Source organism: Pecten maximus, chromosome 18 (assembly GCF_902652985.1).
Source record: "Pecten maximus chromosome 18, xPecMax1.1, whole genome shotgun sequence".
NCBI lineage: Eukaryota > Metazoa > Mollusca > Bivalvia > Pectinida > Pectinidae > Pecten > Pecten maximus.
In genome coordinates, this window is record NC_047032.1 from 21,240,255 (window position 1) to 21,267,229 (window position 26,975).

The 26,975-nt window shown below is 36.0% G+C and overlaps 1 protein-coding gene and 1 long non-coding RNA gene across 2 annotated transcripts in view; both read left to right on the forward strand.

Moving 5' to 3' along the window:
- The window catches only part of LOC117316159, a 37,663-nt gene extending 21,972 nt beyond the window's left edge, over positions 1 to 15,691 (forward strand). The window contains exons 6-9 of the mRNA XM_033870669.1: positions 10,187 to 10,354; positions 12,872 to 12,970; positions 14,002 to 14,093; positions 14,678 to 15,691. Coding sequence (XP_033726560.1) covers positions 10,187 to 10,354; positions 12,872 to 12,970; positions 14,002 to 14,093; positions 14,678 to 14,785 — 467 coding nt within the window. The 3' untranslated portion in view covers positions 14,786 to 15,691. The remainder of the gene's footprint in view (positions 1 to 10,186; positions 10,355 to 12,871; positions 12,971 to 14,001; positions 14,094 to 14,677) is intronic.
- A 1,285-nt stretch (positions 15,692 to 16,976) lies between these two features.
- LOC117316161 lies at positions 16,977 to 17,700 on the forward strand. Its single transcript, XR_004529836.1, has 2 exons — positions 16,977 to 17,240; positions 17,569 to 17,700. It is a non-coding gene; the product is annotated as an uncharacterized LOC117316161 (long non-coding RNA).
- The last annotated feature ends 9,275 nt before the right edge of the window (positions 17,701 to 26,975 follow it).

The following is a 26,975-nucleotide window of genomic DNA, read 5'->3' on the forward strand; positions in this document are numbered from 1 at the left end:
TTTAAATGACTTCTTCTGATTAACCAAAATGCCTAGAAGGACGATATTTGGCTGAAAGGTTCTCGGATGAAGCCCGATAAAATTTGTGAAAAGAAATGAACTTGACCCATATTCAAGGTCGAATCTTAAAACCATTTAACGACTTCTGAAATACCAAAAGGCCAAGCTAGGGACATGATATATGGCTGAAAGGTTCCTCAGGTTACAAACAAGAGGCCCAGGGGCCTTAACGGTCATCTGACTCTAAATTAAAACCCTTATATTATTGTAGTATGCATTCTCTGTAGCAAGTATATAGTGGCACTGTTGGCCATGGTGGCCATCTTGGATATCTGACCGACCAAATAAATAATAACACTTGGTCTGGACCATCTCTAAGGATCATTTCTGGTAAGTTAGAGCTGAATCCCACCGGTGGAATTTGAGAAGAAGTTTGAAATAGGTGTTGTTCAGGAAAACCATGATTGCGCAATCATGTTACAAAATGGCCGCCATTGCTGCCATGCCCAAGTTTTTACAAGGCCGAAAAAATAACAACACTTTGTTGGCACGCCTTCCTTAACATCCTCACCAATTTCGAGCTCAATGGCACCAGTGGAACTGGAGAAGAAGTTTAAAATGTGTTTTTTAAGATGGCGGATATGGCGGCCATCTTGCATTTCAGACCAATCTAAAAAATAAAAACACTTGGTCGGGATCATCTCCGGAATATTTCAGGCAAGTTTCAGCCCAACAGCACTGGTGGAACTTGAGAAGTTTAAAATGTGTTTTTCAAGATGGCGGCTATGGCGGCCATCTTGAATTTCGGACCGACCCGAAAAATAACAACACTTGGTCGGGATCATCTCAGGATCATTTCAGGCAAGTTTCAGCTTTATCCCACTGGCGGAACTTGAGAAGATTGAAATGTGACAAAGCATGATGACTATAGGTCATCCTGACCCTTCGGGTCAGATGACCTAATAAGAGATTGATACCAGGTGAGCGATGCAGGCCCATTGTGTTAATGTAATTAATGCAATCATTTACCTAAAGAGTTGTTTATATTAGTATGTTTGCCCATGACATTAATTTACATTTTAATTAATGTCAATGAATGTATTTTTCATATCAAGATTTATCTTAAACATTTTATGGTCAAGAAAGTTATGTACAAATAATTAAATGTAATATGTTTTGCTATGTTCCGGTTCTTTGAAATCAATGGTATTTTGCAAGCAATTTACATGATTAATGCTCATGAATGTTATTGTATTTAGCGTTCCAAGATGTATCTTAAATCATACAGTTCATAACTTTGAAGTAATTTCTTTTTTCTTTCATTAAATTATGCTATTATTGCGTTGCCATGTGAGTGAACTTGTAGAAAGGCATAATAACATTGTGAAATTTACACAAGGTCTTGAAAAGGCTAATGACAACATCAAAGCAGTTTTAAAGGGCAACAAACCACAAAGGAAATTCTGCTTTAAAACAAATACTTGAAAAGCAAAATAGGATGTTTGCATTTGGGTATTAAGCATTCCAAGATGTGTCTGAAATGGTACAGTTCAGAACTGTGGAGTAATTTACTTTTTCTTTCATTAAATTAATGTAAAGATGAATGTATTTTAAACATTCCATTTTTTCATTGTATTTGTATTTTTTATCAGCCATTATATGTAAAACCTCTCGTACATTTACATAATCCATTGTATAGATATCATTTATATACATGTGTGACTTTTATTTGGTATTTTTCATTTTTGTTAGTTTTTTTACAATTTTAATTTTTTATAATTTTGACTTTAATTCATACACCAAGATATGGTACTGTTAATTACAGTTTTATTTGTTTAAGTTGACATTAAAATGAAATAAAAGGATAAAAAAAAAAAAAAAATTTAAACAAAAATCCTTGTTTCTATTTTTGTGTCATCAATGGGGTTTGAATTTGCATCAACACCGGCTGATTTCTGTGGTTGAAAGAAACGTAAAATGATTGGTTTATTGGTTTGGTTTATTTTGTTTAACGTCCTATTAACAGCTAAGGTCATTTAAGGACGGCCTCCCGTGTGTGCGACATGCATGCGTGTGGTGAGTGCGTATGTGTTTTTTTTGGGAGGCTGCGGTATGTTCGTGTTAAGTCTCCTTGTGATAGGCCGGAACTTTTGCCGATTTATAGTGCTACCTCACTGAAGCATACTGCCGAAGACACCCAGCAGCACACCCCACCCGGTCACATTATATTGACAACGGGCGAACCAGTCGTCCCACTCCTAATATGCTGAGCGCTAAGCAAGGAGCAGCAACTACCATTTTTAAAGACTCTGGTATGTCTCGGCTAGGGGACAGGGCCCAAAGCCTTCCTCACAGGGGCGAACGCTCAACTAAAGGCCAAAAGTGAGGCAGTGCCAAGGGAGACGTTAGGAAGAAGAAAGTTGTTAAGAAAGAAGAGAAAAGATAAGATCCCAAATTTAGTCGCCTCTTACGATCATGCAATGGGGGCAGCAGGTACGCCCTACCTGCAGGGCAGACTCACCGTACGCACTCACCATACGCACGGTAGTCCTTAGTCCTTCCTTAAATGACCTTAGCTGTTGGTAGTGCATTTAACAATAATAAACCTAACCAAAAGTCATGTTTACTGTTTTGGCCTTAAGTTGATAGGTTGCCAACGAAATCTGTAGTCCTTTCCGATTACACTATAAAGGCTTCCGTCATCGAATGCCATAACAAAGACACAAACATACCGCACACTCTCAAAACCAATCTAATTAAAATCTTGATGGTCATCCTCTCTACGGTACATGAATCTAACAACATCCCATAAGGGGTCACTTCGGGGTGAACTTTTGGATTAACGAATCAAATTACTACTTACAGGATCTTGGAAGTGAATTTTATATGTCCGAATTAGCATGACAAGGGTGTGCATAGCGTGCATAATCTGTCAATTTGTTTGAAGTAATTTCGTCCCACAAAGTATAAAGCTATGTACATACTGTGACGAAATGTTTGCTTCGAGGACATCGACACATTGACAATTCGCCCTGAGAGTGAAATATTCACATCTCAAAGGTCATCAGAACGTGGCCCCTTATGGGATGTAGTTAGATGTTCATGTAACGTAGTGAGACTGACCATCTATATTCGAGAGTTCGTCTCAAAAACAACGGAGGCCGTCCTTTAATGTTCAAAGCTCTAATTACGCGAATCTGATGCAGACTAGCATTTCAACTTTTCGGAAGCAGATTGCCTAAGACATCCAACAAGTCACCCGACCTTGCCTAATGAACATACAGAAATCGAGCGAAATAAGCGTCCTAGTCGCCTCTTTCGATCGCTTACGTACTACATGCAGGGAATAGTGAAAAGTGATATCTGGTTACCACGGTAACCATAATTAGTAAAATTTAAAATATTCCATCAGTTATTTTGGGAGAACAATACGGACAGGCAATCACTTCCTATTTTCCTTTTTCCTGTTGAAAGAACGTTAACACTACTTACATAAAAATAAAAGCATGCATCTCTTCTGTCATCTTATATATACAATATATATATAGCTGACTTCTACAAACGATGGTAATAGTGCATACCAGGAAAAACCTAATGATACATTTTCTGCATGTACATATAGTGTGTGTTAAAGAAAACGCAGATGACCCGCGTCACCAGGTAACGAGTAAAGGTATATTCAATTGGAAACGAGTCATTAAGTCTGTGAGGTAAAACGAGCAATCATTGTAGTTGTGCGTAGTTTTGAGATGTATAACTAACGTGTATGTCATCATAATGAATATGATTTTTTAACCAGGGCTTAATTGGATGTCTGCCTTTTGCTCTCAAGGGATAAGTTGTTTTTTTCTCGCAAATACCTAACGTTCTAACGTAATTGCATTGATGATTTTCGTCTTTTTAATAAAAAAAAAAACACGTCTACGGATACTAATAACATTGCATGAGGTAACGTGGATCTCATGATTGTCGAGACCTTCAGTTCCAATCGTACACTCCCAAAGTCAGGATTATCATGACATGACCGGACTTTGACGTAAAAGCCAACCGCACAGGTTTTAAGAGATTTACGTCAACGACTACCATGGGAAGGTTTGATGATCGACATCATCTCATTGGACAATTTCTTGTGCGATATAAATTTTGTCCCATTTGATGTCATAAATATGCGTGGTCATAACTCTCGTTTTCATATACTTTTCAATAAGCGCCTGGTTTTATTTGCAGTTCTCAGTACTAAGTATCTATACTTATAATGAACAAGTATGTTCTCCCGTGCGTGCGACATGCATGCGTGTAGTGAGTGCGTATGTGTGTTTTGGGAGGCTGCGGTATGTTCGTGTTAAGTCTCCTTGTGATAGGCCGGAACTTTTGCCGATTTATAGTGCTATCTCACTGAAGCATACTGCCGAAGACGCCCAGCAGCACACCCCACCCGGTCACATTATACTGACGTCTGATATCAGCACCTATATATAATAAAATAATTAATTATCGTTTAACTAACTATTCTTCGATCATTTTTTGTTTAAAATCTGTCAACATCCTTGTCTGATATCAACACCTGTATTTAATTAAAATTAAATTCATTATCATTAAACTAACTATTCTTTGATCATTTTAATCAAAAATGTGTCAACATATTCTCCAGTTATTATTATTACATTCTGAACATCAACACGGAAAATCACACCGGCCTAAAATGGTAAGTAATAGTGGAAATGAAACGAATCGTCAAACACATGAAATTGTTAAAAGTGTAGGATTTTGGTAATAGTTACTTATACCTTGAGGTACAGACCAACAGCTAGATATCGTTAACATTTTGTATATTTTAACAGTTATGTCGTTATAGAAACTAGGTCAATGATTTATTGCACGCGATGGACCGAGACAGGTCCTCACGTTTCAATGAGTAGGAATGCGTTATACATGTATATGTATGGTCCATCCCAAGGACAAGGACAACCTCGTCTCGGCGATTGACTCTGTAGCAAGTACCATTCACCGATAGTTTAAATCCCGTGTATTTTGTTATCTACATGTATTGTCCAATGTTGCTGAAAATATGTGTGTAGCTTTTTGTGGGCTGATAACTGCAATTGTACTTTACAGACTCCTCGTAATTTTTGTTTGTTATGGTCACTATGTACAGGTTTTCGAATCGTCACCTTATACTGGTTTGTTGTAATAGTCTATAGCTCGTCAGCCCTAAATCAATCTTAAACTTGGTAAAAGTGAAACATTGAAGGTTAAAATTGATTTAGGGCTGACGAGCTATAGATAATTACAACAAACCAGTTTAATTTATCAATGCTGCCCTGCAGGTAGGGCGTACTAAATGTACCTGCTGCCCCAAGTGCATGATATCGTAAGAGGCGACTAAATTTGGGATCTAATTTTTTCTCTTCTTTCTGAACAATTTCTTATTTCTAACACCTCAGGCCGTCCTTAAATGACCTTAGCTGTTAATAGGACGTTAAAGAAATAAAGTCAAACCAAACTTATCAATGCCTATAATTTGTCGGTGTATCCATAACTTTAATGATATCAAAATGGAAGCTTCTGATTGGTCAATATCGTGATTTTGTTCAAATGAGCTAATTATTAGTATAAACGTTTTGAGGGATGGCTGATAACGTGGTACTATTTTCTAAAATATGCTGTTTTCATTCGGTTGACATGGTAACCAAAAGTAGTTGGACGGTTGCTTAACTGGTTGCTTTTCTGAAACAAAAATATACAGGAATATCGTGGATACAAAAATAATATAGATTTGCGTGTATTTTTTCCTTTCGCTTTTCATAAATTTTTAAGAGGTTAAATTTGTTTAATTTTCATTGATTCATACAATATATGAATTTGTGAATAAATGTATATTACGAATGACGGGTAGCAGGGATATAAGTTCGGCGTCTAAATACTTTAAAAGTTATCTACGACTCTGACTGCCCTGCAGGTAGGGCGTAAGAATTGTACCTGCTGCCCCCATTGCATGATCGTAAGAGGCGACTAAATATGGGATCTTATCTTTTCTCTTCTTTCTTAACAACTTTCTTCTTCCTAATGTCTCCCTTGACAATACCTCACTTTTGGCCTTTAGTTGAGCGTTCGCCCCTGTGAGGAAGGCTTTGGGTTCTGTCCCCTGGCCGAGACATACCAGAGTCTTTAAAAATGGTAGTTGCTACTCCTGATTAGCTCTCAGCATATTTGGAGTGGGACGACTGGTTGGCCCGTTGTCAGTATAATGTGACCGGTAGGGGTGTGCTGCTGGATGTCTTCGGCAGTATGCTTCAGTGAGATAGCACTTTAACTCGGCAAAAGTTCCGGCCTATCACAAGGAGACTTAACACGAACATACCGCAGCCTCCCAAAACACACATACGCACTCACCACACGCATACATGTCGCACGCATAGGAGGCCGTCCTTAAATGACCTTAGATGTTAATAGGACGTTAAACAAAATAAACCAAACCAAACCAAACCTAAAAGGCTACCTTGCTATAAGGCGGAGGCATAAACAGCGAATAAAACACATACAAAAAATGATATGCGATGCATACTTTTCAAAGTCTTCTTGAAAAGATAATTATTGGTCTGTAGGAAATCAAATTTTTTGACCGAAAAACAACAACACTTCTTGCTATGTTTTTAGCTTGGTTTATGTCATTTTGTCTGGAGAACGGTGAGTTCATGACGTAGCGTCCGTTATCCGTCACGTTTTTCCTAAAAAATGCTGACATTTTCGACATGTTAATGGTAAAAATCCTTACTAGTTTGATTAGAAAAGCGGGAACAGTTTAATAACCTTTTTCCCCGTTAAACCATCATATTTTTTTATTTGCTTTTGATATTTTCTGCCGTTGACACCGAGACACTTGTACGGCAATCGCTGCTACTAGAATTGCAATTAATTTGCCTTAGTAAATCATACGTATTCAAAGCATATAGAAAGATGGAAAGGTACAGCAATAAGACAAAAAAAAACGTGTGGGGAATGACCTTACAGAATATCAGGAAGAAAGTTGTCTATAATTCCGAACGATCATGGTATCTTATTTCATCACCACGGAGCTTCATAAGCATCGGATTAAACAATGTATATGTTGTAGCAAAATTGATGAATTTCCTTTGATATTAAAATACACGTCGTCTGAATTCATTTACTAGATACCAAAGCGATAGTACCTATTATAAAAAAATTAATCGTCTCTCATTTTACTCTTTTCTTGCTCGCCTAATTGACTTGTATATAGCGTATTATATACAAAACAATCATTGCACGACTATCATTTATTGGAAACCGCCTTTATTCTAGCTGATCAGGGGACGTTGTATCAAAACAACCCAATCGTTATTGACATCAAGATGGTTTGATGTTTTAATTAATCTAGTATAAAAACCAAACAGATCATTACGCACGTCAAGATGATTTGGTTTATTATGGTTAATGTGTGCGTGTTATGGGGAACTAAATCGGACATCTGTGCCTTTACGTTTTTACATTCTCGGAAACGAATACAGTATGCGGTGCACTCATGAACGCTTTAACAGTCCGTTAATGAGTTCAAGTCACATCGACCATGACAGCACTAGACAAAAAGGATTGAATAAGTAAGCAAGCATCATAAATTATATCAACCTTTTCAGTCGATACATACATAATCTGATTTCAATAATTGATGAAGTGTGATTGTCCTTCTATCTTGCTGCCTGCTCTACCTTGTGTATTTGTTATAACCAAATGCATTTACAACATATGGATGCTTTCCATAATACATTGGCTTGACTTTCTTTGAATGCGAAACCATTTTTCATCTTTATTTCTTTCATACAAACTACAAGTGTTTTATTAGGTCATCTGACCCGAGCGTAAACTTTTCACATTTCAATCTTCTTCCACCAGTGGGATTAAGCTGAAATTTGCCTGAAATGATCCTGAGATGGTCCTGACCAAGTGTTGTTATTTTTCGGGTCAATCCAAAATCCAAGATGGCCGCCATAGCCGCCATTTTGAAAACACATTTTAAACTTCTTCTCAAGTTCCACCAGTGCTGTTGGGCTGAAACTTGCCAGAAATGATCCTGAGATGATCCCGACCAAGTGTTGTTATTTATTAGATTGGTCTGAAATCCAAGATGGCCGCCATAGCCGCCATCTTGAAAAACACATTTTAAACTTCTAAAGTTCCACCAGTGCTATTGAGCTGAAACTTGCCTGAAATGATCCTGATACGATCGCGACCAAGTGTTGTTATTTTTCGGGTCGGTCCGAAATCCAAGATGGCCGCCATAGCCGCCATCTTGAAAAACATATTTTAAACTTTTTCTAAAGTTCCACCAGTACTATAGAGCTGAAACTTGCCTGAAATGATCCTGATATGATCCCGACTAAGTGTTGTTATTTTTCGGGTCAGTCCGAAATCCAAGATGGCCGCCATAGCCGCCATCTTGAAAAACACATTTAAAACTTCTTCTCAAGTTTCACCAGTGCTATTGAGCTGAAACTTGCCTGAAATGATCCTGATATGATCCCGACCAAGTGTAGTTATTTTGTGGGTCGGTCCGTAATCCAAGATGGCGGCCATAGCCGCCATATTGAAAAACACATTTTAAACTTCTTCTCAAGTTCCACCAGTGCTATTGAGTTGAAAATTGCCTGAAACGATCCTGATATGATCCCGACCAAGTGTTGTTATTTTCCGGGTCGGTCCGAAATCCAAGATGGCCGCCATAGCCGCCATCTTAAAAAACACATTTTAAACTTCTTCTCCAGTTCCACTGGTGCCATTGAGCTGGAAATTGGTGAGGATGTTAAGAAAGGAGGGCCAACAAGGTGTTGTTATTTTTTCAGCCTCGTAAAAACTTTGACATAGCAGCAATGGCGGCCATTTTGTAACATGATTGCGCAATCATGGTTTTCCTGAACAACACCTATTTCAAACTTCTCAAATTCCACCAGTGGGATTCAGCTCTAACTTACCAGAAATTATCCTTAGATGGTCCAGACCAAGTGTTGTTATTTATTGGGTTGGTCAGAAATCCAAGATGGCCACCATGGCTAACAGTGCCACTATATACTTGCTACAGAGAATGCATACTACAATAATATAAGGGTTTTAATTTAGAGTCAGATGACCGTTTAGGCCCCTGGGCCTCTTGTTTGATTATGCGAGACATCGGTTTTTATCGCTCTTTTACCTTAAAGTGAAAAAAAATAGATCTGCTATCCCCATTGAACAATTTAAGAGAATAGTAATCTGGCCGTTCTTTCTGTGATTTGCTTTCTTCCGATTGTGAATCCTTGGGCACTCGTCCTTATATGAACCTTTACTTGCAGTGACTTTTAAACAACCAGGCAAGAAAGGTCCGTTTGCTAACTGCAATAAAGCGTAATACGTCCGTCAGACAACCTCCACTAGCATCTAAATTTGGGATCTTATATTTTCTCTTCTTTCTAAACAACTTTCTTCTTCCTAATTTCTCCCTTGACACTGCCTCACTTTTGGCCTTTCGTTGAGCGTTCGCCGCTGTGAGGAAGGTTTTGGGTTCTGTCCCCTGGCCGAGACATACCAAAGTCTTTAAAAATGGTAGTTGCTGCTCCTGCTTAGCGCTCAGGAAGTTAGGAGTGGGGCGACTGGTTCGCCCGTTGTCAGTATAATGTGACCGGGTGGGGTGTGCTGCTGGGTGTCTTCGGCAGTATGCTTCAGTGAGGTAGCACTATAAATCGGCAAAAGTTCCGGCCTATCACAAGGAGACTTAACACGTACATACAGCAGCCTCCCGAAACACGCATACGCACTCACCACACGCATGCATGTCGCACGCACGGGAGGCCGTCCTTAAATGACCTTAGCTGTTAATAGGACGTTAAACCAATAAAACCAAACCAAACAACCTCCACTCCAATCCCCTTGCATTGATTTAGGTTGTTCTATAAAGGAGCGTAACGAAAAATACAACCATCCGTTTGTAGAACTGTTATTAATTTGTCTAATAAAGGTGACACCTGCATGGTGGTATCTGGGGTACCTGAAGTTACCGGAACAATACAACCATCCGCTTGTAAAACTATATATTGTTTTTCTTCGATTAAGGTGCTGCCTATATGGTGGTATTTAGGGTACCTGAAATTAACAATAAAACCATCTGTTTGTTAAACTATATTTTTTATGTCCGATTTAGGTGACGCCTATATGGTGGTATCTGGGATACCTGAAGTCAACGGAGATCTTCACGCCAAGGAGATATCGTTAATGGCAATGGCATTACTGGATGCTTCTTCTAAAGTAGTTGTACCTCATGTTTCACAAGAAAACATTGGTGTTAAAGTTAGAGTTGGAATACATACCGGTAAGCTAGTACAATGTATCACATTAGCCTCTATAGAGGTTTGCATCAAACGACTTGTATTGTCTCTTGAGCCTGCCCTGCAGGTAGGGCGTAAGAATTGCACCTGCTGCCCCCATTGCATGATCGTAAGAGGCGACTAAATTTGGGATCTTATCTTTTCTCTTCTTTCTGAACAACTCTATTCTTCCTAACGTCTCCCTTGACAATGCCTTACTTTTGGCCTTTAGTTGAGCGTTCGCCGCTGTGAGGAAGGCTTTGGGTTCTGTCCCCTGACCGAGACATACCAGAGTCTCTAAAAATGGTAGTTGCTGCTCCTGCTTAGCGCTCAGCATACAAGGAGTGGGACGACTGGTTCGCCCGTTGTCAGTATAATGTGACCGGGTGGGGTGTGCTGCTGGGTGTCTTCGGCAGTATGCTTCAGTGAGGTAGCACTATAAATCGGCAAAAGTTCCGGCCTATCACAAGGAGACTTAACACGAACATACCGCAGCCTCCCAAAACACACATACGCACTCGCCACACGCATTCATGTCGCACGCACGGGAGGCCGTCCTTAAATGACCTTAGCTGTTAATAGGACGTTAAACAAAATAAACCAAACCAAGTCTCTGGAGCGTATCAAACAAACTTCATCGTGGTTTTATTACCGCATTACATGATAAATATTATGTGGATGACATATTGAAAAATGTTTCAAATGTTTTCTTTTTTAGCTCGCCTGGTTCGAAGAGACCACGGTAAGCTGATGCAATAACGTGGCGTCCGTCCGTCAACAATTGCTTCTTCTTAATCAGTGATTAGAATTAAATTGATGAACTTATGTCAGAGCCCGGCGAACGTTCGTCCGTCCGACAGCAATTTACTTTTTTTATATTGCGTCTTAACATCTTGGATAAGGACTGGAAAAATGGGAAAGACTATTTGTCTGTACATAAATTATAAAAAAATGTTTGTTGTTTCATTTTATTTTCGGAATTTTATGAGATGCATTTGTAACCGACAGAGCATGGTATCTTTCCATGGTAAACATTTGGATTATTTTTTACAAGTGAAAAGTATCATAAAAACTTTTATAAACTGAATAATTTTCGATATTTCATTGGTAAAAAAAACAAGTGCTGATTGTAATGGGGACCATTACATATGTTCCCCAAACATCCCAACAGTCATACCAATGTGTTTGATATCCCTCATAACCTATCTATACCAATTTTCAATTTAATCTTACAATTTCTAAATTTCGACCAATCAGAGTCCTCCATTTCGTTACAGTGGTAACCAAACTTTCCGAAAATGTACACGTTATTCGGCATCCCTAAAATCCCTATGTACCATTTTTGTATCGGAATTGGAGACGGAAATTAGCTCTGACGGCTATCATTGATTTCCGATTGCAATAAAAATAAACATACGTGAACTGTCCTGAATGAGTGTGGCTGTTAAGTTTCATGAAGATGCTCCAAGTCGTTTCTGAGAAACGTGACGGAAACCTCGGCGAAGAAATGAGAAGAAAAAAAATGTTAATAATAAGAAACGGAGTAAAAACAATATGATCCCACCTTCGTTATGGAGGACATAATTATTATGGCTTAGTGGTGTTTCCAGTAAGAGTTATTGCCCTTTTTTATATCTTTAGGTGACATATACATCAAGTCCCCGGTAATATCAGTATTACAATATCACAACACAATTTAATTAAAATCTAGATGGTCATTCTCACTACGTTACCACCAAGAGCATGAGGTGCGGGGCAAAAGAGGGCAAATTGCCAATATTGATATGAAGGTCTTCTCTTGATCTAAGCGATGCATGACCCTTAGACTCTTGGTTATTGAGTAGAAGTAGTTTTAAGATTTAAGCTTATTTGACTGCTGCGACCTTGAATAGAGGTCAAGGTCATCCATTTGAACAAACTTATTGGCTCTTCATCTCAGCATGCTACATACCCAATATAAGCTCTCTGGGACTCTTGGTTATTGCGAAGAAGTCGTTTAAAGATTTTTGCCTATTTTACCCCTGTGACCTTTAATGGAGGTCTAGGTCATTCATTGAGCAGAAGTAGTAACCCTTTACCTCAGCATGCTACAGAACAAATATCAATTCTCTGGGCCTCTTGGTTATTGAGAAGTTTAACAATTTTAGCCTATTTGACCTCTGTGTTTTTGAATGAAAGTCAATGGCATTCTTTTGATTAAACTTGGTACCCTTTTACCCTAACATGCTACAGACCCAATATCATTTCCCTAGGACTATTTGTTATCGAGAATTTAGAGATTTTAGCATATTTGACCGCTGTGCCCTTGAATGCAGATCAAGGTCATCAATTTGAACAAACTTATTGTCTCTTCTTCCCAGCATGCTACTGATCAGGTGAGCGATGCAGGCCATCTTGGCTTCTTGTTTATGTTTTTTTTCTCTAGAAGTAATAGCAAACACGTAGAATTTTTCTTTTTAATATAACGGTAAATTTCCCTCTGAAGCTTTAAAATGAGTTTGTTTCATGATATTTTTACTCAGGACCAGTCGTTTCCGGTATAGTGGGGATAAAGATGCCGAGATATTGTTTGTTTGGCGACACCGTAAATGTGGCTTCGAGAATGGAATCAACTGGAAAACGTAAGTATCACTTGAGCGAACCATTGACCATGTTTCCTTACAAATAAAATGTTAATTTATTTTTTTTATATATGGCAGTGGTCTTTGTACTGTAGAAACTAAAAGGTTGGCAACTCCCCCACGAGCGAAATGAAAAAGTATCCCACCTCACTTCAATCGACTAAAAACATGTTTCAAACTGACACGGCGCATACTATAACGACCGCCATAAGAAACATTGAAACATTCATCTTTAACAAACCGTGTCACTCAATACGAATTTGTAAATTCAAAGCATAATAATCCGTCGAAACATCGTCGAATTGCTCCTTCAGGACACCATTTTGCAAACTGCTCCCTCAGTCTGTCCTGATTCCTCATTGACATGTGGGGCTAAAACTTATATTTATTCTTTTCGTGTCTTCCATCAAATCATATGGGATTTTATGTATTCACTTTGTTCTAAACACATTCTTCCTCTCTGAAACTGCCTGGTTGTTGGCCTTTAGTTGAATTTCACCCCAGTGATGAAGGTTTTGTGTTCTGTCTCCTGGTTGCGACATGTAGACTTGTTCGCCGGTTGACCTTATATGATCGGTGATATGTCCTATTTGATGCCTTACAATTTTGTTTAGTGGGGTATCACTATGAAGACATCAGTCTTGCATTATCACAATGCGACACACACGAACATACGCCAGCATCCTAAAATACACATCACTACACTGCATCTAGCACACTGGGGAAACCATCCTTAATCACAGCCTTTAGGAGGGCGTTAAATAACCATAACCGCACGAAACCCAACCAAAAGTTGGTTTGATATTATTTTACGCCCTACTAGAATGATAATGACATTTAGAAGCTCCATCCAGACACATCAAGCAAAGAGAGGCAAGAGTCACATTTTATCGATTCATGTTTGTCCTGGTAGGGATGTTATACACTAAATGACAAAAGTACAAGCGGATAGTTACCTCTTTCGTATATTCTAAATGAAAATAAAAACAACACTTTTATATCAATAATTTTTATATCCAACTTTATTGTAGCTCTTAAAATTCAAATTTCTGAGGTAACTGCAGAAGCCTTGAAGAAATACGACTGTTTCCAACCAAAGTTGCGTGGTATGGTGGAGATAAAGGTAAGTTGACACAACCTTTTTTTTTTTAGGAAAGTCGTTAATAATTGGTAAATATTTCGCAAATAGTTTTACCACGCTAAGTAAACGAGGCTATATGCTCAGAATTGATAAATCTTACGTTTTAATTGCACATTGTTCATCTGTGTGTTTTCTGCAAAACGGCAAAAGGTCCGGCCTTTCACAAAGAAGACTTAACTCGAACGTACCGTATCATATTGCACGCATGGGAAATTAAACCAGACCAAAGTAATCTTTCCTTTTCTACTCTTTCTGACCTGGCTTCGTCTTTTTTGACACCTGTCTTCATATGAGGATGTATAATCACGTAACACAACAGTTTTTAAACTTGTACATTTAATGTATCGCTGGTGTTAAGCCACAAGCTGAACTCATTAACGAATCAATTACGTCAAACATTAATGGATATTTGGTTGTACAGCAATGGCATAATTACATCAAACAAAAATGGATATTTGGTTGTACAGCGGTGACATAATTATTGGTACACGAAGCAGTATTTAAGGGATATTAAAAGGGAAACAACATTTAAATAATTTATAGGTAAGTGACCTTTGTTATTTCAGGGAAAAGGAGAAATGGTCACATACTGGCTTGAGCGACCAGATAGCGTCAACGACTGTGCGGAGCCAAGATACCCGGCATCGATATCCCCGCAAGTTATTATCCAATAGCTATGTACGGTGTACGCAAGGTGATCGCACACTTTCCAAAATTTGAAACAAAAAAAAACTCTTCAGCGAAGGCTGCACCGCAAAACATCGCAGGTTCAAATTTCCTTTACAATATGGAAAATGACTATGGCAGCAGGCTCATGGAAACCTCCATATCGTGTATGGTTTAGGGTGATATCTTAAATTAAACGTATACGTGTTTTTTACAGTTTATATTTTGCCGCATTAGAAGATTTAATGACTACATTACCTGACTATAAAACGGGAAAGATATACAAAATGTATAAAATTTACCACTAAATCAGTCGGTCGTATATAGAGAAGGGATCGTAATATTGTTTTTAAATTAGTGAAATACATTGACGCCATCAATCTCATTGTCATTCTCACTACGTAACATGAACATCTAACGAAATCGCATAAGGTGTCACGTCAGGATGACCTTTTGGATTAGCAAATCAAATGACTACTTCCAGAATCTTGGAAGTGAATTTATAACGTTCTTGTGACCTTTGTTATCACAATGTTTCACTTTCAGGTCGAATTTTCAATGTTTCGATGTCATCGATATCACCCTTTCCTCACATCATATATCTGAAGTTAACCATTTCTGTACAGCAAGTATATAGGTATATGCATCGTTGAACGAAATGACTTGAAGCAGACCGACAGATTACCCAAGCTATGCATGTACTCTAGTCATGCTATGTTCGCCTATAGTTTAATTAGATTGCGACGCCACCACAGTACATGTTTTTGATACAACTATATTGCTTGTAGTCTTGAGCCATTTTACCTTCCTAATCAGACCGCGGTGGCCGAGTGGTGAAGGTGTCCCGACACTTTATCATTAGCCCTCCACCTCTGGGTTGCGAGTTCGAAACCTACGTGGGGCAGTTGCCAGGTACTGACCGTAGGCCGGTGGTTTTTCTCCGGGTACTCCGGCTTTCCTCCACTTCCAAAACCTGGCACGTCCTTAAATGACCCTGGCTGTTAATGGGACGTTAAACAAAAACAAACAAACAAACAAACCTAATCAGACCCAAACTTGAATAGACACATCTACGGACTTAGGGTAACCAACATGAGAAGTTTGAGTAGTATCCATCGACCACGAACGTAGAGCGATTTGAATATGATGTAAAGCTAAAAAACATTCCAATGCTTCTCGAGTAGTAACAAACTTCGTTATCCCTACCAAATTATAAGAAGGTTTTTTTTATGACGGCATCATTCTTGACAGTTCAGGCTATCTAACATTTCAGATCAGTTTCGTTTGATAATAATATTTGGAGTTGAATGCTACTTAATTTCGATTAACATGGCAAATGTGATTTTTTTTTACCTTTGTATAACAGTATGCGTTGAGCATCAATATTTTGTTTTAACATTTTGCACTTGATATGATTACAATCTTCTAAATCAATTAAAAACATGGCCAAACCCCGACTTTTTTTAAAGAATAAGTATGTGTATTTATTTTTCGTTGTCAAGTTTGTGAACTCGAATGACAGTTGAATTTGTTAGGTATAATGTGATACGTGTATATTTTATATCGTACCCTTTACGTAATTCGAGAATTATTGCATTGATATATGTACAATTGTATATAATACACTGAACACGCATATTTGTGAATAACCGATTCTAATCTGTATAAATATGACTTTCCTAATAGTAAAGATATCACTGTTTTCGACGATCTTTTGAAATCTTGGGGGGGGGGGAGAACTATTATGTACCGTATTCGTACCGAACCGATAGAGAGAAAAATCCGCTCAGCATACAAGGAGTTGGACGACTGGTTGGCCCGTTGTCAGTATAATGTGACCGGTTGGGGTGTCTTCGGCAGTATCCTTCAGTGAGGTAGCACTATAAATCGGCAAAAGTTTCGGCCTATCACAAGGAGACTTAACACGAACATACCGCAGATCATCATTTTAAGTGATTTGTTGTTTGATTCTGAAATGATATTATTGCTATGTAATAAAGAAGTCATTTAATGTGTTGTGTAGACCGATATATTTTCCCCTTGGTACTGACGACAGCCTTGTGATCCATTGCCCTCAGTCGTCTACCAATATGACACTGGACTCTTCCATTTGGAAATATTCCGGTCTATTGTATGACTGCATATTAATTATGATATTTTTTTTTTTTTTTTTTTTTTTTTTTTTTTTTTTTTTTAGGTTCAAAAATTTTATTTTCAAAGACACCAACAAAATACAAAAAATGTCCTCACACACGAGGGCTAGCATTCGCCATACTTCATTCATTCATTCCGTTTATTCCGTACATGTTAAAATGGTGTTGTGCAGCCTTGTTAGGGGAGCTTACTCCGAATCAAGTGCTCCTTGCCGAGTTTACCACGTGTAGGAGTGTATAACGTGTGTCTGTCCACAACACGTGTCATCGACTGCGGTTGTTTGGAGACTGCGCTTTACAGTATTACCGAGTAAGTCTTATTCATAGTTATGTAAACAGTTCAGAATTTAAATTTACATTATTGAGAATAATTTCTATCATATACTGCTTTACCAAAGACTTAGACTAAGTTATTTCTGATTCTTACTAGTTCTAGGCCTACCTGTGATTCTGACTCGCAGTTTTGGTCCAGATCGAGAAACAAATATTACAACGTACAACATCCATGAGGTGTTTTAATTAGTTATAACAAACTGCAAAAATGACAATGATTTAACGTTATATTAAAAGAAGGTCGAGTTATTATTTTAACTAATTTATCTTGTTCATGTTATTTTTTTCATTTAATCTATTTTTAGAATGGATTTGGAGCATTAAGACGAAGATCTGCCCAGGTTCCAAGTCGGCATACCATACAACTATTGGTCCAGGACCTTATGAAAATACTTCGTGTAGAAATTTAGGTCTGCCATGAACATATTGTAAATATCTACAGTTTTTGTTCTTTTTTCACTGACATAAAATGATTTATATATATTATAGCCTATTAGTACAAGTAGAAAATTCAACTGTTGAAACTTCTTTTTTCCTGGTTGATACCCAATGACAATACATTTTAGTGTTCTTATTTTTGTAAATATTCCCATTTTATGTAAATTCATTGTTATAGTATTCCAAAACTCATCTAGATGTGAGCATTCTATGAAAAAATGCAAGTTGTCATCAACTTTATTACAATATGGACATACATCTGTACTTTCAATCCGCCATCTTTTAAGATTTTTCCTAGTTGGAATAATATTATGTATCAGCTTCCATTTAAAAATTTTTAAGACATTATCAGACAATTTCTTGAATATAAATTCAAAACAATCTTGTATATTGTTATTCTCGCATTGAATATTGTTATTCCACTTTTCTACTAAATATGGATTTTCTTTTTTACTTTTAAGTAAGGTTTTATAAATGAATTTATTTGTATGCTCACTTAATCTTTCAATTTCGTCCTTACTTGTTTCTTTCCTTTCAGTTTTATTCATTTCTTCAATCCATGTTTTGGGTATTGATTTTTTTAATTTCATTATTTCAGCAATCCAATTTCCTTTAATTACTAGTTTCGCATAAATATAGGCATCATTTATTTTTCCTGTTTCATCACATAAGTCTTCCATTTTTATTATACCACTTTCTATCCAATTTTCTAATATGATTGATTTACCACCACAGGTAATGTGAGTATTTCCCCATATTATTTCATTTTGAATGTGTTTGGGTTTATTTTTTCTCTCCCGGGCATTAAATTTTATCCACGACTCCAGGATATTTCTGTAAAAGGAAGGGATTTTTTCTATATTATCTATTTTCCTTAATGATTGTATTCTCATCCTAAAAAGCATCAGGTCCTTACCAAATTTATCAAAATAAAGTTTAGGTATTATGGTCCAGTTAGAATATTTTTGTGTTGTATCAAACAGTCTCTTTACCCATGTGACTCTTAGCATTTCTACATGTGTTTCAATATCTCTTATTTTTAGCCCCCCTTCTTCATATTCATTTATCATTACACTTCGTTTAATTTTATCTGGTTTATCATTCCATAGATATTTAAATACTATTTTTTCCAAAACTTTTATTTGTTCAGTACTAACATGCTGCACTAATGATAGGTATGTTATTTTAGGTATTATTAGTGCGTTTATTATTGTACTTTTTCCTATTAAAGTGAGTTTTCTTTTTTTCCAATTCTTGATTAGATAATTTATAGAGTCTATGTTTTTTTCCCAGTTAATTTGCTCTACTTCCTTTTTTTTAACTCCAAATATCACACCAAGAGACTTAATGTTTTCTCTCGACATCTTTATCCCAAACCCATCTTTTTTGTTTTTATTTTTACCCAACCAGATTCCTTCAGATTTGTCTTTATTTAATTTAAGTCCTGAATGTTTACCAAAACAATCTACTTCTTTAATTGCTTCTTTTATTTCATCTGATTTTAAGAACAAAGTTGTATCGTCGGCCAGTTGAGAGATTTTCATCGTTTTATCCTTAATTGTAACTCCTTTAATCATATTGTTTTCCCTTATTCTAGTTGCCATAATTTCAACTGCTATTACAAAGATAAGACAGCTTAACGGGCAGCCTTGCCTAATTCCGCGCGATATTTGGTAAGTATCAGAAATACAATTATTATTAGATATACACCCATATATATCATAATACATTGTTCTTACCCAAGATACAAAAGATTCCCCGAATCCAAAATGTTTTAAAGCCTCTAGCATAAAATCCCATTCCACAGTATCAAAAGCCTTTTTAAAATCCAAAAATAAAACTGCACTATCTATATGAAAGTTCTCTGAATAGTCTATTATATCCTGTATTTGCCTAATATTAAATCCAATAAATCTGTTTTTTATGTATCCATTTTGGTCCGTGTGTATGATTTTTGGCATTATTTTTTTCAATCTTTGTGCTAAAACATATGCTGCAATTTTATAGTCTACATTTAACAGAGTGATAGGTCGCCAGTTTTGTAAGGAAGTTTCATCACCTTTTTTATAAATTAATGACAATAAACCTATTTTTTGCGATTCTGACATTTCACCTTCACTATACCCTTCATTTAGTGCATCTATAACAGTGTCCCCAATCATATTCCAAAAATGTTCATAAAATTCTACAGTTAGTCCATCTAAGCCAGGGCTCTTATTTTTTTTCATTTTTTTGATAGCATGTGTACATTCTGTTTTTGTTAGAACGCCATCGCATATTTCTTTTTCTGTTTCATTTAAAGTTTTTTGAATATGTGTATTTTCTATATAAGTCTTCATGGATTCTATATCTAGTTTTTCACTTGTATATAAATCTTTATAGAACAACCGTATCACATCAAGAAGATTTTTCTCATCAGTTACTAAAAAATGGTCTCTATCTAGAACTTCATGTATAACTTTCTTAGCCTGTCTTTGCTTTTCTAATCCTAGAAAATATTTATTGCTTCTCTCCCCATTAGCTACATACTGACATCTTGCTCTAATTTTTTCTCCCTGTGCTTTATAATCATAATATTCTTCTATTTCCTTTTCTAATATCTTAATCTGTTCTTCAGTTATTGCTTCTTCTACACTATCATTTTTTGCATAAAGACGCACAAGCTTTTCTTCCAGATACAAAATATTTTCTTTTCTTTCATTACTTTTTATTCTACAGAAATTTATTGTAGCTTCCCTGATAAGAATTTTGGTATAATCCCATGTTTGTCTTTTATTTAAATTTGCCTTTAGACATTCTCTTATTGCTTTTCCAAACACATCTTCTATTTTTACAGTGTACTTTTTGTCTTTTAATATACTGTTATTTAATTTCCAGCTCCCTTTTCCTCTGTTTTCACCTACATTTATCAATTTCAGTGATATGGCTAAATGATCAGTTGAGCGAATCTGCGCAGGTCTAATGTCACATGACTTTACCCTATTTAAGAAATCTTTTGTTATCAACCAGTAGTCTAACCTGCTCGCCTCTTTTCCATTTTTTCTCCTCCAGCTAAACTGCATAATATTTGGATGCTTAATACGCCAAATATCAATAAATTTAAAGGACTTAATTAAATCTTTCAGACCAAAAACAGGCTTTCTATTTTTAGCTTGCTTTTTTCGTGATTTCCTATCTATTTGTCCTAGAGTTTCATTAAAATCACCACCAATAATATTAATACCAACACTTACTTCAGAGATCTTTTCTTTTATCTTTTTAAAGAAAGCATTACGATTGGTTGGGTCATTTGGTGCATAGATGTTTGTAATTGTATATATATTGTTATTTATTTTTAAAACTAGGATTAAAATTCTTCCATCCTCTGACTTGTATTGATCAATTAATGTGTATTGTACAGTTTTACTAATGTAAATTGCTACCCCTCTGCTATCACTTTTTCCAATACTGTGATAGATATTCCCACTAAATTCTTTTTCTAGGAGTGGAAATAATTTTGGTGTATAATGTGTTTCTTGCAAGAAAATAAGGTGTCCTTTTTGTTTCTTTATATATTGTAGCAGACGATTTCTCTTTGATGTATCTCTTAATCCCTGTGTATTCAATGTTATGAAATGTAGGTGCTTGGTATTATTATTCATGATTATTTTTTTTTTTTGTAAATTGTTTTTTTTTTTTTGCGTTTGACTTATTATGTTAAAGATTGATACTTACACATGCATGTACTTTAAACGAACATATACACATCTTTATATAATATTTACAGCTATACACTAAACATATACTACCCATTCTATACTTGCTTTTAGGTATAAAGTAGTCAGATATCTGTATACCTAATATACAGGTATTCATAATGTAGCACATGTAAGTTGCATACTTTGTAATGATAATTGTATACACATCCATACATATACTGTACATCAACTTTTTTTTTTTTTTCCAACATTTTACACTTTTACTTTCTAATACATTATACATAGTTGACTTCAATGACTTGTAATAAAGTACTTTACACTTGAATATTAGGTTGATATCATACATGCATAAGCATACATATGCGGATGCATACATTCTGTGTATACTTGTGCACTTTTTTTTTTTATGTTTTGAATATATAGATGATGTTATCTTAATATGCACTACACCTGCATCTATACGTATATGTAATTGCTTGTGACATACATATACAAATGCATTCACACGTATCCACCTACATTTTACGTAGTGTATTTCTATTTTCAAATATTTTGCAACAAATTCAAAACCGTTGGATACATCTATACAATTATATGTGCCATTTTCGTACACGTATATTATGTGAAAACTTACACTTACTCCTTCATTCATGAAATTTGCATATGTTAAAAAATAATTAAATAAAAATTTGAATGCATTTATACTAACACTTGTATACATGTACATTCTCTCATACGTGGATAATAATAATATGTATACACAACTTATATACCTGTACATGTTCCCATGCAATTTCAAAACAGTTGGATACAACTATACAATTATGTACATGTGTGCCATTTTTGCAAACATCCATGTACTTGTACAATATTACGAAAAGCAAAAATATATACACATATATTATGTGTAGACTTACACTTACTCCTTCATTCATTTCATTCATGAAATTTCCACATGTTGTTGAACAGTAACTAAATAAAAAATTGAATGTATTTATAACAACACTTTTATAGATATACCTTCTCTCATACATGGATGATAATAATAATATGTATAAACAAACTTATATACCTGTACATTCTCTCATACATGGAAAATAATGATATGTATACACATCTTATATACATGTACATGTACATGCTCCCATACATGGATAATAATAATATGTATAAGTAATTATGATATTAGATATTGTCACACTTTCCTTAATCCTTATTGGCTAAAATATGGTCACATGACGATTAATATTTTGTAATATAGACCCGATATAGCTACAGTTTGGAACTACTGTACCAAGTCGGTTACGCGTAGTTGCCGTCAAAATACCCAAATTTAAAGTTTCTCTAATCAAGATAAAAAATATAACTATTAAGTTAGTTAAGGTTAATAAAAGTAACTTTTAACCTATGAAATGTGATATTTCCCTCAGCCGAATTATTTCGTTATATGAAACGATACCTATGTTATTTTTCAACTAAAATTCTGAAGTGAACAAAAGAAGAAATTAAGATTAACAATATTCCTATTAATTAGAAATATAACTATAAAAACAATAAACCAAAACAACGTGACAATTGTGTGCATTTATGGTTTGGTTTATTATTGTTTAACGTCAACAGCTAAGGTCATTTAAGGACGACCTCCTGTGCGTGCGGCGTGCGTCGAATGTGTTTTTGGAGGCTGCGGTATGCTCTCGTTAAGTTTCCTTGTGATAGTCCGGGACTTCGGCCGATTAATAGTGGACCTTACTGAAACATACTACCAAAGACACCCAGCAGGATACCCCATCTGGTCACATTATTTCCCATTATACTGACAACGGGAAAACCGGTCCTCCCTCTCCGTTAAGCAGGAGTAACAACTTCCATTTTCAAGGCAAGAAACACAGTCATATAACAAAAATAAAATTCCTACCTTTTGTGAACCAATTTAACACTGGCCGAATATTTTATTCTACATGGTCAGTATAACACCATTGGACCTCGTCTAAGGTCCATTTTTGATCCGTATGTCTAAACTTAGTGGTAATTAGGCGCAGTATGTTTGCTCCGAAACCTTGCAGGCGTACATATTCTTATATACGAACTTTTCAACTAATGTTATACTAAGTTAATATAAATTCACTTGTTAAATTATTGAAAAAGAAATAGAATGTGAAATGATACAGCCAGGACGAATGTGATAAATGATAACTGGTTTAGGTAATTTTATTGCAAAAAGATTAGACATGAAAAAAAATCATTTAAATCCACATCTTTGTTTTTATCTGAGAAGGAAATACGTCTATGGAATGCAATGCTTCATCCCACCTCTGGGTCGCGAGTTCGAAACCCACGTTGGGCAGTTGCGTGGTACTGACCGCAGGTCGGTGGGTTTTCTCCGAGTAGTCCGACTTTCCTCCACCTCAAAAATCAGGCACTTGCTGTTAATAGGACGTTAAACAAAATAAACCAAATTGCTGAACAATAGCTTACATTTCGAAAGAACTATGAACCGTATTTATTGAACAGGTTGCTTTTGTCAGAGGATTTATATATTTGTAAATACTAAGTGTCATTTTGAATTTGTGTAACAAGCTGTATATACCGTGTTGTCGCTGTTCCATCTTTAAAGCAAACATGTCCCTTTTTCGCGAAAGTTACGAATCAGCATTTAATTTTCCTGATAAATTTGATGCCACCGAAACTTTTCAAGATGAAAACCTCTTCAAAACTTTTACAGACCAGAGGGAGATATTGATTTTTTCTTTCTTGATGTTGTGATGTCATTATTCGTTCAATAAAGAGCGACGCCTTCATTATTGTTTAGTTATTATTTCTTCAGTAGAGATTTTTTCTTTGCACGAGATAGCATTATAGTGTTGATTGACTATGGAGAATTAAATACTATTTATCTTTGGTAGGTAATGCTTATAAATGCTATTTAATATTGAATGAGATCCGAAATCAATTAAACTTTTAAAACAAATTTTGCAAACTGTAGATGACACTGATAACTATCTCATGGGAAGATTAACTTTCCAGACCAAACGATTGATGGAGATATGGAGAAGAATTTTAACAACATTCTGAATACACTAGATGTGCTATATGAAAAAATGTTTATTAAAAGAAATGCCTGTAAGAGCCGTTCCAACCATCCCGGCCTTAAATTATATCACTGTACCTTGATTCAAACTGGATTTATCAGGCGGATGATGTTGCTTAAGCATGGGATGCTTAGTGTTTTTTTCTGCTTATGGTTTGAGGTAACGCTTTCAATAACTGGCGATAATGTAAGACCTGATATGCTCATTGTAAACATTATAATTATAACCCCGCAACGAAGTTAGGGGTATACTGGAATCAGGTTGTCCTTCCGTCCGTCTGTCTGTACACACATTATGTCCGGACAACTCCTCCTAAACCGATGGGCCGATTTCGATGAAACTTCACACAAATATAGAGGACCATGTGTAGATGTGCAAACCACTTTCTTTTTCTCTTCTCAAAATTATGATTGCTATGGCAACTAGTCACTGAATTATCTTTATTGTGAACAACACATATTTCAGACATTCTGAATTTCAGAAATATCGGCATGCACGGGTTATCTTAGTTAGCTTCTTATTAACAGTTCCAAATCACCATCGACTCGTGCAGATTGCGGGGGTATTAGTCAGCCATCCTGGCGACAGTTCTAGTTTCTTAAACGATGCCATACTGATAGTAATCCGACCACTAACAAGCCAACAAGCACCCTTTTATGTTTCCGTATCTCCTGACACACCTGTCACTTACCCACTTTTAACATGACATTATAATTAAACTTAGTATATAATGAACTGCGTTTGCTAAACACACCATAAAGGGCACATTGGTATCATAATTTTCCAATACAGTTGTTAGTCTTATAGTTTAATGAACTGCTGCTGCTAGGCATACCATTAAGGATACATTGGTATCATAATTTGCTAATACAGCGGTTAGTCTTAGATGTTCTGAGTAATCTCCCTTTCAATGTTTGGAATGTTTAATGAGAAATGACGGCCAATCGCGCTAATGAGCCATTAGTCCCCTACATATACATCCCGTATAATCGTTGGCATCTGCTATTCATTAATGCATCCATTTGCACCCTGTACGTGTAAACAACGTCGCCGAGATTATTGTTAAAAGAATGGGAAATATAAAAGATCAAACTTGTAGTTTCCTAGTGTCACTATGATTCACCTTGTCATCAGATATAGTTCAGGCATTAGTCCCATCTACGTGATTCCTTCATAATGGAACCAACATAAACACATCATATATTTCCACAATTATTTGTTTAAAGTGGAATATTTTAAAGAAGCAAACAAACTTTCTTTTTCGATTGTTTAAAGATCGTCTATATTTCTCACTCAAGGACACATTACGTGGATTTTCTAAAACCGGGTCATTACCTAAATATAGATATCAATCCCTGTCCTATCTAAATCTACAGATAACATGCAAATAAGACGCATAAATGTCATAATGCAATGCAAACTATTTTCTGATGAAACCAACCTAACGGATCGAGCAAGTGTTTAAATGAAAACAACAACATTTAAAATGAGAAAACAATTCAGTTGTCTGGTGGAATAGTTTCATCGCTGAAATGGAATGAGATAAACTCATCCTACCTAACATCTCACTTGGTACGGGTTTGGGCGAAATGGAACGACGTGCCTTTTTGCTCAATAACGTCTAATTAATTATTTGATATTTAGCATTTGATCTTTCATAAAGTCATTTTGTGGATTTTAAACAAAGTTCTTTGTCCTGAACTGGGAGCTGCCCCGGGACTGGCACAGCATACACTTTTTCATCTCTCCCATTTTTACAATGCTGTATTGATGTCAATATAATCAAACTGCACATTAGATTGTCTAAGAAAAGTCAGTGAAAGCAAGGATGGATCTGGAGGCAAAAACTGTCTACATGTAAACATTACGTTTTCGTACTGGAAATACATTATAGTATGCATTTCATTTTCCCCTTTGTGAAAATAATTACACTGTTTGTAAAATTTAGGCCAGGTGGCGGGGGATATACAGATATCCTTTTATACAGTAGCACATGCATAAGCATTGGTATGGCATGATTCCAGCTTATAGTTCCACACATTGGTACATCAGTATTGTTACAATGAGAGATAAATGTGCAGGAGGGTTTTAAGTTATTTTTAAGGGGGACATTAAGGCCAACACATCAACCAGAAACCATATACTTCCCCAAAACAAATGCTTGATTCGGGTTGTATTTGTAAATGGCAAGGTTTTACTGAAGGAAAAGAAATCAGCATGTGTACGAAATACATCTGAAACGTAAGCCGAGACCTCGTTTGTAGTAAATAGACCACTAACAAGCAAACAAACACCTTTGATGTTTCTCCTGACACACCTGCCACTTACCCATTTTATCATCACATCATAATTACACTTATTAGTAGATATCGAGCTGCTTCTACTAGACACACATTGGTTTAATAATCTGTCAACACATTTGTTAGACTACTAATGGATTTGAAGTAATCTTCCCGACAATATTGGGCATGTATAATGATAAATGAC